This window comes from Grampus griseus, assembly GCF_964374135.1.
Source record: "Grampus griseus genome assembly, chromosome: 16".
NCBI classification, from domain to species: domain Eukaryota; kingdom Metazoa; phylum Chordata; class Mammalia; order Artiodactyla; family Delphinidae; genus Grampus; species Grampus griseus.
In genome coordinates, this window is record NC_139010.1 from 79272919 (window position 1) to 79290350 (window position 17432).

The window sequence follows — 17432 nt, forward strand, 5'->3', positions numbered from 1 at the left end:
AGGAGGTAAGAGCACCAAAGTATAAGCTACATTTGGCATAGTTTGTCATGGTTAATAATAGAACATTTAAAGGCCTTATTTAGAGATTATTTTGACTTCCCTATAATTTGAGTTTTTAATTTTTCTGAAGAGGATATTTTCAGGAGTTCCCTGGTGGCCTAGTGGTTAGGATTCTGGGCTTTCACTGCTTTCAATCCCTGGTTGGGGAACTGAGATCCTGCAAGCCGCACGGTGTGGCAATCAATCAGTCAATCAATAAATGTTTTCATAATGGAGTAAGTTTATTGAATGAATTGAATAGAAACCCATCGTGATAAAGTATAGATTAGATTAAGAATTTATTTCCAATTTGTGGTTTTCATCTCTTGGTTTTTTTGAAAAGATTATTGTTCAGTAGCACTATTCTAGGAATAGAAATGGTAGATTTTAACTTGTTGCCTTTGGTTATTATGTAAAAAATGCATCTGGGAGGTGATTTGTTTGGTCTGCTCAAACTATTTTTGGGATTGCCATAGCTTGTGTCTACTTAAGATACATTTAAAAATATTGAGGTCATTTTATTTAAAAAGAAGGTCATGTTTGAGTATTGAAAGAGATTGCTGTGTCTGTCTAAGCCAAGTTTGTCTTTGAACTATAGCCAAATGGTTAGGAGTATGAAGAAAAAGTATAACTGGGTGGTATAGTTTCCTTTTTAATATGCAAAGACAGTTAAGTGAATTAAACTCTGAATAGAGGAAAACTACCCAGACCTCGTAGCAACCACATCTGCATCTTTCTACTGACCATGGTAAAGGACATTCTGAACATTACCACTTAAAACTAACTTTTCTCTTTAAGGGCTCCTGAAATTGTGCCAGCTGACTCCAAGTCCACCCTGACCCCACAGCATAAACCATGCTGTGATGTCACAGCTACCATAGAACTCCAGGGTAGTGTTGAGCTGGCCCATGTGGGCTCAGGTAAGTCCTGGCTTTTTTTTTACCATTTGGCATTCTTTTCAAAGTTAGTTACCATTATGGTTTTATGTCAAAAGAAACAAGGCAAAACTTTGAAAACGGTGCCATATATGGGGGAAAAAATAAGTCTGTTTTCTAAACATCTATGAGCCAGCTCCATATTCTAACCAACGGAGTTCCATAGTAGCTGTGAAGTGTCCCCAGTGAGTTGTGACCCGTGACTTCAAAATATGTTAAATTCTACTCCTGGCCCAGCTTATAGAACAAGATGAGCTTTTTTTTTTTTTTAATAATTTCACTTACTCTCAGGTCTTTATGCTTTTAAAGTATATTAACTTTCCTTTATCTGTAATTATGCACCACCACTTAGCTAGTTGTGTAGTTCACTCAATTCTGAATGTATATTGATACAGCAGATTAGTTTTATAAAGTTAATCTTCTTAGAGTGCCTTCAGCTGTCTTGTTTTTTTTTTTTTTTAAACAGTGGGCACTTGGTTTATTTATCTTCCTGAGACTCTATTTTGAATTTCAAATAACATCCTACAGCTTGGCTTGGGTTGTTATTCTTTTTAAATTTATTTATTTATTTGTTTATGGCTGTGTTGGGTCTTCGTTTCTGTGCGAGGGCTTTCTCTAGTTGTGGCAAGCGGGGCCACTCTTCGTTGCGGTGCGCGGGCCTCTCACTATCGCGGCCTCTCTTGTTGCGGAGCACAGGCTCCAGACGTGCAGGCTCAGTAGTTGTGGCTCACGGACCTAGTTGCTCCGCGGCATGTGGGATCTTCCCAGACCAGGGCTTGAACCCGTGTCCCCTGCATTAGCAGGCAGATTCTCAACCACTGCACCACCAGGGAAGCCCTCAGCTGTCTTTTTAATTTGCCTTCATAACGTGGAAGGGGAAGGGACAGAACATGTAATATTTAACATTTGTTAAATTTTCAAAACAACATATTAAGATGCTTTAGTTACTCTTGGAGATAGTGTGATATGTCAGTAACCTAGAAAGCATGTGTACGTCACCTCTTTCTCTTCTGCTGGAACTTTCCCGCTTTTTCCTGATCTTTGTTACTTTAAGTGAGATTTTACCACTTAGATTTATTTACTGTATTTTCCTACCTACCAACTCTTTTACTTTTTTTCTGCTTTCCGTTTTATTCCGTAATCTTAAAAGGTGGTAAAAACGTAATGTTATGTGAAGAACTCAAAGACATTTTCTAAGTTGTTTTGCATATAATCTGATGCTTCCCCCCCCTCAAGTAGAAAACATGTGGTAGCTAAAACTTAAATTATCTCAGTATAGGCCACATTCTTTAGACACCATGTTTACAGTGAAAACCCATCTGTGAAGAAACTTTAATCACTGGGTCCTCTTGAGCAGTGTGTAATAGAGATACAACAAAAATTAGGACAGTTCATTGACATTCTCATGAAATTTGATTTGTAATAAATTTACTCATCTTTGTAGCCAAAAACTCACCAGTAACTGAAACTGTGAGCTCTAAATTATGGTTAATGAAAAGAATGGAATTACATATTCCCAAACATTAGACAATAAAATAGTTTTCTTTTAAATATTATTTTGTCCCTATACTTAAATTTGTGTTTTTCACGTTCTGGAAAGTTTGGAGGTTTTTTATGCTGTGATGAATAGAGAACAGAATCTCTATTCTGTTCACCCTCATTTTCTGCCCTCCTGTGTATATTCCATGCTAGTCGGGGCAGGATTCCCTATTTGCAGTTTAGTGCAGAGCTTGTGGTCAGGGGAAATAATTGTTTTTTATGTCTTGGATTAGGCCAAATAGAAGTCCAGTTTGTGTGTGTATATGTCAGCTTTATTGAGATACAATTCACGTACCGTGCAGTTCATCATTTGAAGTTCTGTTTTTATTAAAAACGTTTAGTTTGAAGGCAGACTGTAAATCATAATTCCAAAGCACAGTTGCTGACTTCGTTGTGCTGTTTGGTCTGTAATCCTCCCCACCTTCGGCTAGCTAATTAGTTTCTAATTACAGAAATCCTTCAGAAACATTAGAGAGGAAATGAATTCTTAAGCAAGTATTTCTAAGATGAGATTCTTTCAGACATCAGCTATTTGATGAGTTAGCTAAAAATAGTGAAGACAGTGATTTAAAAGATCTCCCCTTCCTCCAACCAAAAGAACAAAGTTAGTTGACGTTTACCTTTAGACTACTTCATCTTTGTCTTTGGGGAACAAAAAAATATGTGTGTATTTACACACACACACACACACGCATATACATGTACTGTGCAGGTCTTCCTCTTTATCTTTTCAGGTAAATCAGACCTTTTGGTCCTTGTGTTGCTTTTGGAAGTGCCTAGAACATTTCTTACATCATACAAAGAAATTTTATAAATATATATTTTTAGGTTGAAGCTAAGAACTGTAAAAGGTGTGGTGATACTGCACACACCTAGAAAGTTATTAATAGCTTTGATAGAACTGAAGTGAACAATAGTTGCCTTCATAAGGAAATATATACACACAAAAGGAAATGGAGTAGGGCATGTTCAGTTTGAAAAAAATATACAGCATTAAATTATTCAAAAAGTTATGAGCTCTACTAGATTATTCTCATCTGTTCATTAAAACAAGTTAAGCAGATTTTAGATTTGTGTGTCTGTTCTTCAGGTTTGCCCTTTTGAGAAGGTTCACCTACCCTTATCTCATGCCAACTATATTACATTTTAGCCTTGATGATTTCCCCAGGGCAGTAAGCCTTGTAAGGGTGTGTTGAAGTCCTTTATGTATTGCAGTGGGGGCTATAGCTGTCCTTAGGTGTTTATATTGAGGAATGTATTAACCTACGTTGCTGTGAAAATAAAAATTTCTATAAGGTATTCTCATTTGAAATCATGGATTGTTAACCTGAAAAATATATGTTTCAGGGGGAGGGGGTCATTTTTCTGGTGAGAGGATCTAGTTTTGCAGAAGGGATCTTTGATCCCAGAGTTGGAAAACTTGGACGCTGGCTTTTTATGGCTCACAAATGTGATGAAGGACTGTTCTGAGTATAGGGATCAGGTTTGTACTGTGTTTATGTTTCTCACAGTGCCCAGCATATTGCTTTACGTGTCATGGGCATTCGGTGAATGTGGAAATTATCATTTTAAAGCTTTGTTATTTTTAATAACAGGGGAACTTGTTGCATTGTATCAATCTGTAATAATCTAAGGAATAGGTCTTATTTATCTAATTCCTAATTCAAGATAGCAGTTTAAAATGCCTTTTTTTAAAGTACCCTAAGAATATTTCTAGCTAGTAGTAGCATTTTATGTAACAAATTTTCCTTGATGTAGTTTAGGAAACAAACTTACTTAGTCCTACAGTCGTGTGTGTGTGTGTGTGTGTGTGTGTGTGTGTGTGTGTTTAATACTATTTGTGGTAAATTTGAAGCTAACCTACACCTTCATTTTTTGCCAAGGCTGTTTACTATCCATAGATGTACTGTACTGCTTAATAAATAGGATTTTTGTCATTACCTAACATTAATTTGTGTTAAGAATAATAGCATGGTTCAGTGGGAATGGAAAGTTCTTTATAGATTTGGAAAAATTGATACTTGTTTTGTATCTCTACTCCCCAACTGGTTTATAGTGTCTTATTTTAGCCTGTTTCTGTTCAGAATCATCTAGCTCAAGTTTTACTGTATTAATAATTCTTAATGGGTGTAAGGAAGACTTGGCTGAGAGAAATTCTGAAATCAAAATATTGCTAACTTTTACTTACATTAAAAATAGTTTTGACTGCTCTAAGTCGTCTCCGGCTAACAAAACAGTAGTGTGGAAGGCTCAGCATTTGTTTTGATCCAGTTTTAAAAGTGCAGCGTAGGGAATTCCCTGGCAGTCCAGTGGTTAGGACTTGGTGCTTTCACTGCTGTGGGCCCGGGTTTGATCCCTGGTCCGGGAACTAAGATTCCCGCAAAGCTGCCCAGTGCGCCAAAAAAAAGAAAGACAGAATAAAGGGCAAAAGCAGCCCAACACCAACGGGAAGCACATCCCTGTCTCCTTGGTTTCTGCAGAGCCAGGACCAGAACAGGAACTTAGTGTCTTTTGTGAAGTCTAGTTACTCACACTAGATTGTTGATCTTTGATCCAATTAATATATTCTAATAATTTCTCTAAACATTACCAGAGCATGGAACCAGCACTAATGTGATGGTAAGTGCCTAACTAGGCAGTTCTAATTCTGGAAGGAAATGGAAAGGAATACACTATAATTTTCCTTATATTCTTTTTTTTTTTTTTGCGGTACACGTGCCTCTCACTGTTGTGGTCTCTCCCCTTGCGGAGCGCAGGCTCAGCGGCCATGGCTCACGGGCCCAGCCGCTCCCCGGCATGTGGGATCCTCCCGGACCGGGGCACGAACCCGTGTCCCCTGCATCGGCAGGCGGACTCTCAACCACTGCGCCACCAGGGAAGCCCAATTTTCCTTATATTCTATAGGACATTTAAATGATGCCCCGGGATCCAGGAAGCACAGAGAATCAGAGTTTAGAGTGAATGCTACAGGTTTATGCTTGTTGAAGAAAAATAAAATTGAACTTTTTTCTGTCTTGATGCTTGTTTTAGGGGTTGTAGAAGGTGATTTAGCTGCTATAGAAGCATACAAATCATCAGGAGGGGACATTGCCCGTCAGCTCACTGCAGATGAAGTGCGCTTGCTGAACCGTCCTTCGGCTTTCGATGTTGGCTATACTCTGGTACATCTGGCTATACGTTTTCAGAGGCAGGATATGCTAGCAATATTGCTTACAGAGGTGAGTGTGACATTTTGATTAAACATTCTTTTATATGAAGGAAATGTGTTCTTTAGTTTTCATTTTTGATGTTATAATGTTTCTCAGTTCTTAAATGTTTTAGATTCAATCTTCTGTCTTCTTTTAAAAATGACATTAAACTTAGACTTCAACAGAAGTAAATAATTTTTAAGGATATGGGTTTTTAAAACAGGACATTTTGCTACAATATTTGAGTCATGTGTTTGATTTTAAAAAAACTGGGATGTATCTGTCATTCATTCAACTAACATTTATTGAGTACCTACTACGTGCCAGACACTGTGCATAAAAGGGCTATAATTGTGAAGACATTGGCTCTTCCTTCAATGAATCTCCAGGTACAGTTACTCTATAGAGAGAGTCCAGGGTTTTTTTTTTTTTTTCAAAAAAACTTTTTCTTTCTTTCTCTCTTTCTCTCCCTTTTTCTTTCTCCCCCTCTCCCCGTCTCCCCATCTCTCCCTCTCTCCCTCTCCCCCTCTCCCTCTCTCCCTCGGGTCTTCGTTGCTGTGAGCGGGCTTTCTCTAGTTGTGGTGAGCGGGGACTACTCTTCGTTGTGGTGTGCGGGCTTCTCGTTGCGGTGGCTTCTCGTTGCGGAGCACGGACTCTAGGCATGCGGGCTTCAGTAGTTGTGGCACACAGGCTCAGTAGCTGTGGCTCACGGGCTCTAGAGCGTAGGCTCAGTAGTTGTGGCGCCTGGGCTTAGTTGCTCTGCGGCATGTAGGATCTTCCCGGACCAGGGCTTGAACCCGTGTCCCCTGTATTGGAAGGCAGATTCTTAACCACTGCACCACCAGGGAAATCCCCAGAGTGCAGTTTCAGAGATGTAAATGCCAGGTGCTGTGGAGAGTGCTTGAGAAAGTGTTTTGAGATATCTTACCTTCTTACCTGTAGCAGGTAACATTTTAGCTGAGAGTAAAATGAAGGAAGGAGTAGGAGGAATTAGCCTCAAACAGTAGGTGGAGAGAAGGGAGTTGAGGAAACATTTTATTCAGAGGCAAGGGTGGTGGTATTTGTGGCAAATTTGGAACTTGCAGGTAGCTCAGCAGGGTTGTGATGGCGAAGGGGAAGTGAGAGAGGCAAGTAGGGGACGCAGTGTGAAGGATCTTCTAGGCCAAAGAATTTGAAAATTATTCTGAGGGCAGAACAAGGCTTTAAAAAGGGTTAGGTAGAGTGGCAGGGGAGTGACAAGATCAGATTGTGTTTTGGCTGCTCACTTTATTTTTTTTTATTTTTTATTTTATTTTTTGCGGTATGCGGGCCTCTCACTGTTGTGGCCTCTCCCGTTGTGGAGCACAGGCTCCGGACGCGCAGGCTCAGTGGCCACGGCTCATGGACCCAGCTGCTCCGCAGCATGTGGGATCTTCCCAGACCGGGGCACGAACCCGTGTCCCCGCCATCGGCAGGCGGACTCTCAACCACTGCGCCACCAGTGATGCCCGGCTGCTCACTTTAGAGAGGGGCAAGCCTGGTTAGCAGGACATTGCAGTGATGCTGGCAGGAACTCTGCTGGGACAGTAGTGGCAACAGCAAAGGAAAGAAATGGGCTGGTTTGAGAGAGATGCTGGTGATGTAGGCAGAACTAAGTGGATAGATTGGCCATGGGGAGTAATGGTGAGTTAGGGGTCAGAGTTGATTCTGGGGTTTCTGGATTAGATAACTAGGTACATGTTACAAATGACAGAGGTTGCAAATGAATTAGGATGTGACTGTATTATCCAGGTAATTTTTAAAAAATATATTTATTTATTCATTTATTTATTTATGCGGCTCCACATCTTATTTGCGGCATGCGGGATCTTTAGTTGAGGCATGCGGGATCTTAGTTGCAGCATGTGGACTTTTTAGTTGTGGCATGCAGACTGTTAGTTGTGGCACGCGGACTATTAGTTGCAGCATGCATGTGGGATATAGTTTCCTGACCAGGGATCAAACCCAGGCCCCCTGCCTTGGGAGTGTGGAGTCTCACCCATTGGACCACCAGGGAAGTCTCCAGGTAATTTTTTTTTTAATGATAAGAGAAATAGGGTAAAAGTGCAGAGAGTTAGATCAGTTGTGGATTCAAATCCAATTTGGTCAGTATACTCCTGTGTATGCTTACTTGCACATTTAAGTTCGCCAATATCTGGGAACATTTATGTACAAAGCATGGGGTGAGGGGATTAATAATTATGAACGTTAGATGAAAGCATGATTGAGATGGCTAGCCATGAGTTTAGTTTGGTAAGAGTCCAGTGTAACCAGGGGCACCTGATAGAGCAAAGGAGGGCTTGAGAGACAGCCATGCTGAAAACAAAGGGCAGGCTTATTGAGGATAAGGGAGAAGGGGACTGTTTGAAAAGCAGCTGTGTGATTAGAGAGACCAGAGTTCTGGAACATGGGATGGAACAGTAAGAAGTAGTTCCTGTAGTATCTGAGGTCTGGCTACATTTGTGTTGTGATGCCCAGTTGTGTACTGGAAGGGCTGGCATGTGGAGTTATAGTTGCTGGTGGTGGCTGGAGACAGGAGAGAGAAGGCAGCTGTGAACCAAGGCTCAAGTCTTTAGGGGATACATAGGTTTCTCTCAGGCTGGTAGAGGACTATGAGAAGGTTCTGGAGGGACTGGTGTAAGTCGCCGGCCTCCTAAGAGCATTCTGGGGACTAACAGCAGGAAGACGGTAGAACCCCAGTGTGTTTATTATTTACTGCTGTGTAACAAATCCCCGCAAAACTTAGCAGCTTAAGACAGCAAACACTTGTTATCACAGTTTCTGAGAGTAAGGAGTCCAGGAGCAGCTTAGCTGAATGATTTTGGCTCAGGGTCTCATGAGGTTACAAACTGCCAGGGGCTCGACGGGGACTAGAGGATCTGGTTCCAAGTACACTCACCTGGTTGTTGGCAGGAGGCTTCAAATCCTTGTTACGTGGGCCCCTCAGTAGGGCTGCTTGTGATGTGGTAGCTGGTTTCACCTAGAGCAAGTGATCCAAGAGAGGGAGAGAGCATGAGAGAATGATTCAAGTAGAAACTGTAGTGTCTTTTCTATATAACCTAATGTAGGAAGTGATACACTATAATTTTTGCTATATTCTGTGGTACACAGAGACCACCCTGGTACAAGATGGGGGAGGTGGAAAGGAGGCTTGTTCTAGGGGAAGAACAAAGTCAGTGATGGAATTTAGTCTCAATGGAGTAGGCACTCTACAGGACAGAACTGAAGGGGCCAGTAGGGAGACTGGAAGGGGGAGAGTATGAGTCTGGACTAAGGGATGTGTCTGCAGACAGGGCACAGAGCCAAGTACTTTTGGGATGGGAACAGGAGAACATTATATTTTGGGAATATGTGTCTGGGCCGGGGGTTTAATTGGATTTTAGATAATGGATACTGTTTGTAGTCTGGTGGAACCTGTGGACTTCTTCTCAAAATACTGTTTTTAAATGTATAAAATAAAAAATAGGATTACAAAGGAAATCAGTTATATTGAAATAGTTATCAGAATATTAAATATATGTGATGTAAAGAAAATGAATTTTAGGGCTTCCCTGGTGGTGCAGTGGTTGAGAGTGTGCCTGCCGATGCAGGGAACACGGGTTCGTGCCCCGGTCCAGGAAGATCCCACATGCCGCGGAGCGGCTAGGCCTGTGAGCCATGGCCGCTGAGCCTGTGCGTCCGGAGCAATGGGAGAGGCCACAACAGTGAGAGGCCCGCATACAGCAAAAAAAAAAAAAAAAAAAAAAAAGAAAATGCATTTTAAATGTAGGCAAGAGGTTAGTGAAAATGAAGGATTTAAATTTGATTGAAATTCCTATTCTAATTCATGGTCCCTTCCCAAGTTCATGGACCCTAGGTTAACCAGTAGCTTAAGGAGATGGTTGAGACTCAGGTTAAAGAGGCTAGAACAGCGGTCCCCAACCTTTTTGGCACCAGGAACCGGTTTCGTTGAAGACAGTTTTTCCACAGACGGTGGGGAGGGGAGGCGGGAGTGGGGGATGGTTCAGGCGGTAATGAGAGCAATGGGGGCGACAGGTGAAGCATGGCTCGCTCGCTGCTCACCTCCTGCTGTGCGGCCCGGTTCCTAACAGGCCGCAGACCGGTACCGGTCCATGGCCCGGGGGTTGGGGACCCCTGGGCTAGAAGATGAGAGGCAGGCCTCAGGGACATATGCTTAAGGATGGTGGCAGGAGAAGGAAGCTTAGAGGCCAATCACCAGCTGTAAGATTTCTCTTGGGGTGTTTGCAATATTCAGGTTTCAGTCCAAGTAGTTTTTGAAAAAAATCTTCCCAGGATTTTGGAAAGGGGCGGGGGGTTAGCACATTGAGATAAGCTATTTTTGAATTTACTTTTGAGGTGCATTTTAATGCTTTGACTTGAGAAATAGTCCGTTATATTCTGAAAATATTTAATATTTGGTTTTCCACAGTTTTAGTGTTGCTTAGATTGGGCTTATGGAGATAAGATGTGGTGACAATTTCATTGTTACTGGTAATCCTGGCTAGTAAAGTTTAGGAGAATTGAATTTTTGTGTAGTTTTCAGAATAGGATGTCTAATGGTTGCGTTGGGTATGCAGGGTTTTTGAAATACTGTTTACTTACCTTAATAGTAATTACAATTAAGCTGTCCACGTGTGTTATGTAGGTGACATTATCAGTAAAACTTATTCTTTGTGTGGCTTGTTGGAAGATCTGCTGCTCCAAGCCCCACTTGTGACTGGAAGTCTGCATTCAGGAAGGTCGTCCAGGTTAGTGGCTGCGTCTGTAGTGACAGCAGAGGACAGAGCTAACTGGCTCGCTCAGGGTCACACCAGACTCATTTCCTCTTTAGCAGATACTCACCTTGGATTTCAGAATTCTCTGTATATAGATTTCTTGAGCTCCACAAAAGGAGTACAAGTTAAATGTAAGATAATGTCTTTTCATCGTTTGTTGTTATTCATCATTTAAAAAGGACAGGAAAGTTCTAGCCGCCTCCTTGTTTAGAGGTTCTCTGTGGTAGTGCTCTCTACACCGGTGCTCAGATTTCATTCCCGTCGAATTGTACTACTGCAGAGATTGGTTGTCTGTTTTACACTCGGAGAAGCCAGATGCTTTTTTAAAAAATTAAGAATTATAGGGACTTCCCTGGCGGTCCAGTGGTTAAGATGCCGTGCTTCCACAGCAGGGGTTGCGGGTTTGATCCCTGGTCGGGGAACTAAGATCCCGCATGCTGTGTGGTGCGGCCAAAAAACAGAAAAAAAAAAAAAAATCAGAATTGTAACAAGTGGGGAGGGATTTGAAGTCATTGGGAACTAACCCTTTAAAGGTTGGGAATCCGCCTGCCAGTGCAGGGGACATGGATTTGATCCCTGGTCCAGGGAGATCCCACATGCCGTGGAGCAACTAAGCCCGTGCGCCACAACTGCTGAACCTGTGCTCTAGATCCCGCGCTACTGAAGACCGCGTGCCTAGAGCTCGTGCTCCGCAACAAGAGAAGCCACTGCAATGAGAAGCCCGCGCACTGCAATGAAGAGTAGCTCCCGTTCACCGCAACTAGAGAAAGCCCGTGCATAGCAATGAAAACCCAACACAGCCAAAAATAACTAAAAATAAATAAATTTATTTTAAAAAACCTGCTTTTCTTTACTCTAAGTCAAAGTACTTGAAATATTCTTAACAGAGCAGAAGAGTGTTTGTACTTTCCTCTTTCTCTGTGAGCTAGAATTCCCTGTTTTTTAATAAGAATGTTTTTATTAGGGGCATGATGGTTATTCTTACTTTGTTTTTTGTCCTCCCTCCCCCTCCTATGATGAACGTTTGCGAACAACTCCATTTTACATAAATTTTTATATGCATCTTTGTGTATTTCCTTGGGATAAACTCCACTAGAAAGTAGAACTGCTGAGTTGAGAGGGTAAAACATTTTTATCACTGTTTTCCAGGGAAGTTGTACTGATATATACTTACACTATTGAGGAAATAACACCCAGTACCTCATATATTTAAAACAAAAACAAAAACACCTTGAGTTACTGGGAATTTTTGGTAATTTCCTTTATACACTATTGTTTTCTGCTTCCACTGATGATAAATGAGATGTAGAGGAAAGTTTCTTTTGTATTTAAGGTGTCTCAACAAGCCGCAAAGTGTATTCCAGCAATGGTGTGTCCTGAACTGACAGAGCAAATCCGGCGTGAGATAGCTGCCTCTCTTCATCAGAGAAAGGGGGATTTTGCTTGCTATTTCCTAACTGACCTTGTAACATTTACGTTGCCAGCAGGTAACTCCAAATCTCTGTGTGAAAATAAATTTAAACTTTATTATAATTTTTTAATGTCTGAATGAAAATGTTTCTGTTAGAAAACAGATAACTTAGCTACTATATGTGGATCTTAAATTACTTGATTACCCTGTTTTACTGGAAGTGACCAGTACAAGGGCCATTTATAAACTAATGCCTTAGAGCTGATAGGAAGACAGCAGCTGATAATAAGTGACTTCTTTGTGGGCCTCAGATATTTTAAAAAGTCTGTTTTATCCATTTATTTTTCTCTTTGTTTTTATTTTAGAATATTATCAGTCTGCTTTTTTTCTTTTTCTTTTCATAGATAACTATTGGTTACCTGATATTAGGAGATAAGATCAGAACATGGGTTTTTGATGGGTAGAGTCAAGTTATTTGAGTCAAAGATACTGGCATTCTTTTGAAAGTGTCATTACTTTCTTCACTTACTACGTTAATTTCTACTATATTTGTGAAGCAACTTTTATTTTGCAGTTCCATGACAAGTGGAAATGTCTTCCAGGCTGTTTTTTGTCAGTTGGCATTGAATAAATGCAGTAAACACCAAAAGGTTCTAAATAAAACTTATATTTTGGTTTTGAGTGTTTTGAGCTTTTTTTATATTGAGATGTGAACAGAGGTATTTACAAAATGGTAGAAAATAACAACTAAGCTTTTAAAAATCAGATAAATTTCATTTGAAATGCACTCTGTATATTTAAACTTAGTACTTCAAGTGATGATTAGATTTTAAGTTGAAAATAGTTCTAAGGTTAAAACATTTTTGTAAGGGTAATGCTTCTTACTCTAGACTACTCAATTAGTAAACTGAACAGAGAGCATAGAGAATTTGAGAAGGTGAGGAAAACAGAAATCTGCGTGCCAAAGTGAATGGCTCAGTAACTTGTATAAGGAGATTCTGAAGTCTGAAAATCACAGTCCTGAGCAGAGGTTGAGAGTGTGGGGGAAAGAGAACAGACAAAAATTTGTTTGTTTGTTGTTGTTGTCATTTTAACTCGAATATTAGATAGCTCTGTTCTTTTTTCTTTTATTTCAACTTTATTAAATTATCATTGACATAGAAAATTGTAAAATATTTAAAGTGTACTTTGTGGTGATTTGATTTATACATTGTGAAAGTTAACTGTTAATTAACTAGATTCCCCCCATCTAGTTAATTAACACATTCATCACCTCACATTTATTTATCTATCTATTTATTTATATTTTGGGTGAGAACATTAGGTTTTGTTGTCTTAGTGAATTTCTATTGTACAATACAGCGTTACTGACTATTGTTACTATGTTTTGCATTTAATCCTAGCTGTCTTCATTTTATGGTTTATCGTTTGTACTCTTTTAGCAATTTCTCCCTAATCCCTTCCTGCCTTGCCCCTGGCAGCTGCTTTTCTACTCTCTGTTTCTATGAGTTTGACTTTTTTTTTTAAGATCCCATATGTAAGTAATACCATACAATATTGGTCTTTCTCTGTTGAGCTTATTTCACTTAGCATAATGTCTCCAAGGTCCTTCTGTATGTTGCAAATGGCATGATTTTCTTCTTTCTCATGGCTTAATAATACTGCTTTGTATAGATATATCACATCTACTTTATTTATTCACCCATTGATAGACACTCAGGTTGTTTTCATATATTGGCTATTGCGAGTAATGCTGCAACCAACATGGGTACAAATACCTTTTCGATACCCTGTTGTCATATCCTTTGGCTGTGTACCCAGAAGTGAGATTGCCGGATCATATGATAGTTTTTGAGGATACTTCATACTGTTTTCCATAGTGACTGCACCAGTTTACATTCCCACCACTGGCGCACAAGGGTTCCCTTTTCTCCACATTCTTGTCAACATTTGTTATCTCTTGTTGTTTTGATAATAGCTGTATATAATTAGTGGTCCAAATGATTTTCTTTTTATTGTTTGTAGATAGATCACAGTTTTGATAATGAAGTACAGAAAGGAAATATTTTATACCTCATACACACACACACACGAGATACATGCATGTTTTTTAAAAGAAGCTATTCGACAGCCTTCGGTGGAAAGGCAGTTATTTTAGAGGAGGTTACTGTTAGATGCTGGCATCGAATTTTTTCAGTTATGATACATATAAAGATTTTTTAAATCTGGTTTTTCTTTGTAGATATTGAAGACTTGCCTCCAACAGTCCAAGAAAAATTATTTGATGAGGTGCTTGATAGAGATGTTCAAAAAGGTAAGCATGGAATTAATGAGTATAATTTATCTTTTATTGATTTCAATAAACTTTTTGCTTTGTCAGGTTTGGAATAGTTTGGTGTATGGTCAACATAGTTTATTTCTACTTTAAATTGAAAATGTAAAGTCCTTAAGAACAGTGTTGTATTGTGCTGTTAGAAGTGCTCATTCATAGCTCTTAACTGTGGTAGAGTGAATAAAGGTATAAACATTTTTAAACCTTGGTTATCTGTTTCCTATTCTAGAATGAGTGTATTTTCATATTAAAAATTTTTAGAAAATAAATCATGAAGAATTTAAAAATGGAGTAAATTATTCTAGAGCCTTAAGGTGATTATTCTAGAGCCTTAAGGTGTTTCAACTACTCAAAGGTTTATATTTCAATTGATCAGAATTTATTAGTAAATAAATTTATTAGTAAATTACATACTAAATCTATTAACTTCTAGAGAATAGGTTCTTCCACTGAATATTTCTTAATTGCAGAAGCATGAAAATGAACATTTTATTTATTATTTATATTGAAGTATAGTTGATTTACAATATTGTGTTAATTTCTGCTGTACAACAAAGTGATTCAGTTATACATACATTCTTTTTTATGTTCTTTTCCATTATGGTTTATCACAGGATATTGAATATAGTTCCCTGTGCTATACAGTAGGACCTTGTTATCTATCCATCCTGTATATACTAGTTTGCATCTGCTTACCCCAAACTCCCACCCCCCCCTTCCCCATTAGCAACCACAAGTCTGTTCTCTGTGTCTGTGAGTCTGTTTCTGTTTTGTAGATAAGTTCATTTGTGTCGTATTTTAGATTCCACGTATAAGTGGTATCATATGGTATTTGTATTTCTCTTTCTAACTTACTTCACTTAGTATGATAATCTCTAGGCCCATCTATGTTGCTGCAAATGACATTATTTCATTCTTTTTTATGGCTGAGTTGTATTCCATTGTACCACATCTTTTTATCCATTCATCTGTTGATGGACATTTAGGTTGTTTCCATGTCTTGGCTGTTGTGAGTAGTGCTGCTTTGAACATAGGGGAGCATTTATCTTTTTGAATTATAGTTTTGTCCGGATATGTGTCCAGGGGTGGGATTGCTGGATCATATGGCAACTCTATTTTTAGTTTTTTGAGGAATCTCCATACTGTTCTCCATAATGGCTGTACCAGCTTACATTTCCACCAACAGTATAGCAGGGTTCCCTTTTCTCCACATCCTCGCCAGCATTTGTTATTTGTAGACTTTTTAATAATGGCCACTCTGACCAGTGTGAGGTGGTATCTCATTCTAGTTTTGATTTGCATTTCTCCAGTAATTAGTGATGTTGAGCACCTTTTCATGTGCCTGTTGGCCATGTGTATATCTTTGGTGAAATGTCTGTTTAGGTCTTCTGCCCATTTTTCAATTGGGTTGTTTGTTTTTCTGTTGTTGAGTTGTATGAGCTGTTTGTATATTTTGGAAATTAAGCCCTTGTCAGTCAAATCATTTGCAAATATTTTCTCCCATTCCATAGGTTGTTTTTTTGTTTTGTTTATGGTTTCCTTTGCTGTGTAAAAGCTTGTAAATTTGATTAGGTCCCATTTGTTTATTTTTGTTTTTATTTCTATTGCTTTGGGAGACTGACCTAAGGAAAATGTTTTGCCTGTGTCGTTTTCTAAAAGTTTTATGGTGTGATGTCTTGTATTTGAGTCTTTTAAGTCATTTTGAGTTTATTTTTGTGTGGTGTGAGAGTGTGTTCTAACTTTATTACATGCATCTGTCCAACTTTCCCAACACTACTTGCTGAAGAGACTGTCTTTTTCCCGTTGTATGTTCTTGCTTCCTTTGTTGAAGATTAATTGCCCATAGGTGTGTGGGTTTATTTCTGGACTTTCTGTCTGTTCCATTGATCCATATGTCTGTTTTTGTGCCAATACCATGCTGTTTTGATTAGTGTAGTAATTGTGTGAAGTTTGGGAAGGTTAGACCTCCTGCTTTATTCTTTTTCCTCAGGATTGCTTTGGCAATCCTGGGTCTTTTATGGTTCCATGTAAATTTTAGGATTATTTGTTTTAGTTCTGTGAAAAATGTCATGGGTAACTTGATAGGGATTGTGTTAAATCTGTAGATTGCTCGGGTAGTGTGGCCATTTTAGCAATAGTAATTCTTCCCATCCAAGAGCGTGGGATATCTTCCCATTTCTTTGAATCATCTTCAATTTCCTTTATTAATGTTTTATATGAACATGTTATTTAAATTCTTCATATAGAGTTAGAAGAAGAATCTCCAATTATAAACTGGTCCTTGGAATTGGCTACACGTTTGGACAGTCGACTGTATGCACTTTGGAACCGGACTGCAGGAGACTGCTTACTTGATTCAGTACTACAAGCTACCTGGGGCATTTATGACAAGGACTCGGTGCTTCGGAAAGCCCTGCATGACAGCCTACATGACTGTTCACATTGGTGAGCTGACATCCTTCCCTTTTTGAATCCAGGAGTGCACTGGCTGAATCATTTCCTTACAGTGGTGGGATACTTTTTGTCTGTTATATTTTCTGTGGAAGCTAGGGGGAAAAACCTTTGGTTTTTCGGCACTGAGACACTTTGAACATCTCAGTGGTTTTTATATCTTTTTGCTAAGCTTTAAAATAGAAACATTGGAAGCTGTAGGAGTGTCTTAAATATAGAAAGGTCTTTGCTCATCTTTTAGTTTTCTGGTTTCACCTGTTTATTTATTTTTAGTGTGGCTAGTGGAAAATTTTAAACTACACGTACGCTGTATTTCGTGTCTTGGTCAGCTCCGGTGCTCATATTTTAAAGTAGCTTTGATTTCGTATTTCTGTTCAACTTTAAGAGATTATATTGATTGTGTATTACGAGTTTTTCTTCCTGAGACAGGTAGTCTTAAGACCATGTTTTATTTTGCAAATTTTCAAATCCACAGAAAAGTTAAAAAAAAAAAAATCAGTGCAAGGGATCCCAACATCTCCTTCATTGGATTGGCCAGTTGTTAATTGTTAACATTTTGCCAAGGTGCTCCATCTCTGTGTACCTAAACACTCCCCTTTGCCAGTTAGTTGTAGGCATCCTGGTGCTTTACCCTTCAGTATTTCAGCATGCATCTTTTAAGAACAAGGATATTCTCCTACCCAACCACATCCTCATTACCACATCTAAGAAAATCAACATTGACTCAGTTATCTAGCATACAGT

The 17432-nt window shown here is 39.2% G+C and overlaps 1 protein-coding gene across 3 annotated transcripts in view; it reads left to right on the plus strand.

The window, feature by feature from the left end:
• The window catches only part of ZRANB1 (zinc finger RANBP2-type containing 1), a 68654-nt gene that overhangs the window by 38283 nt on the left and 12939 nt on the right, over window positions 1–17432 (plus strand). For all 3 annotated transcript variants that reach the window (XM_082673412.1, XM_082673411.1, XM_082673413.1), the window contains 4 exons: window positions 5544–5731; window positions 11828–11981; window positions 14148–14219; window positions 16484–16682. In XM_082673412.1, coding sequence (XP_082529538.1) covers window positions 5544–5731; window positions 11828–11981; window positions 14148–14219; window positions 16484–16682 — 613 coding nt within the window. The remainder of the gene's footprint in view (window positions 1–5543; window positions 5732–11827; window positions 11982–14147; window positions 14220–16483; window positions 16683–17432) is intronic.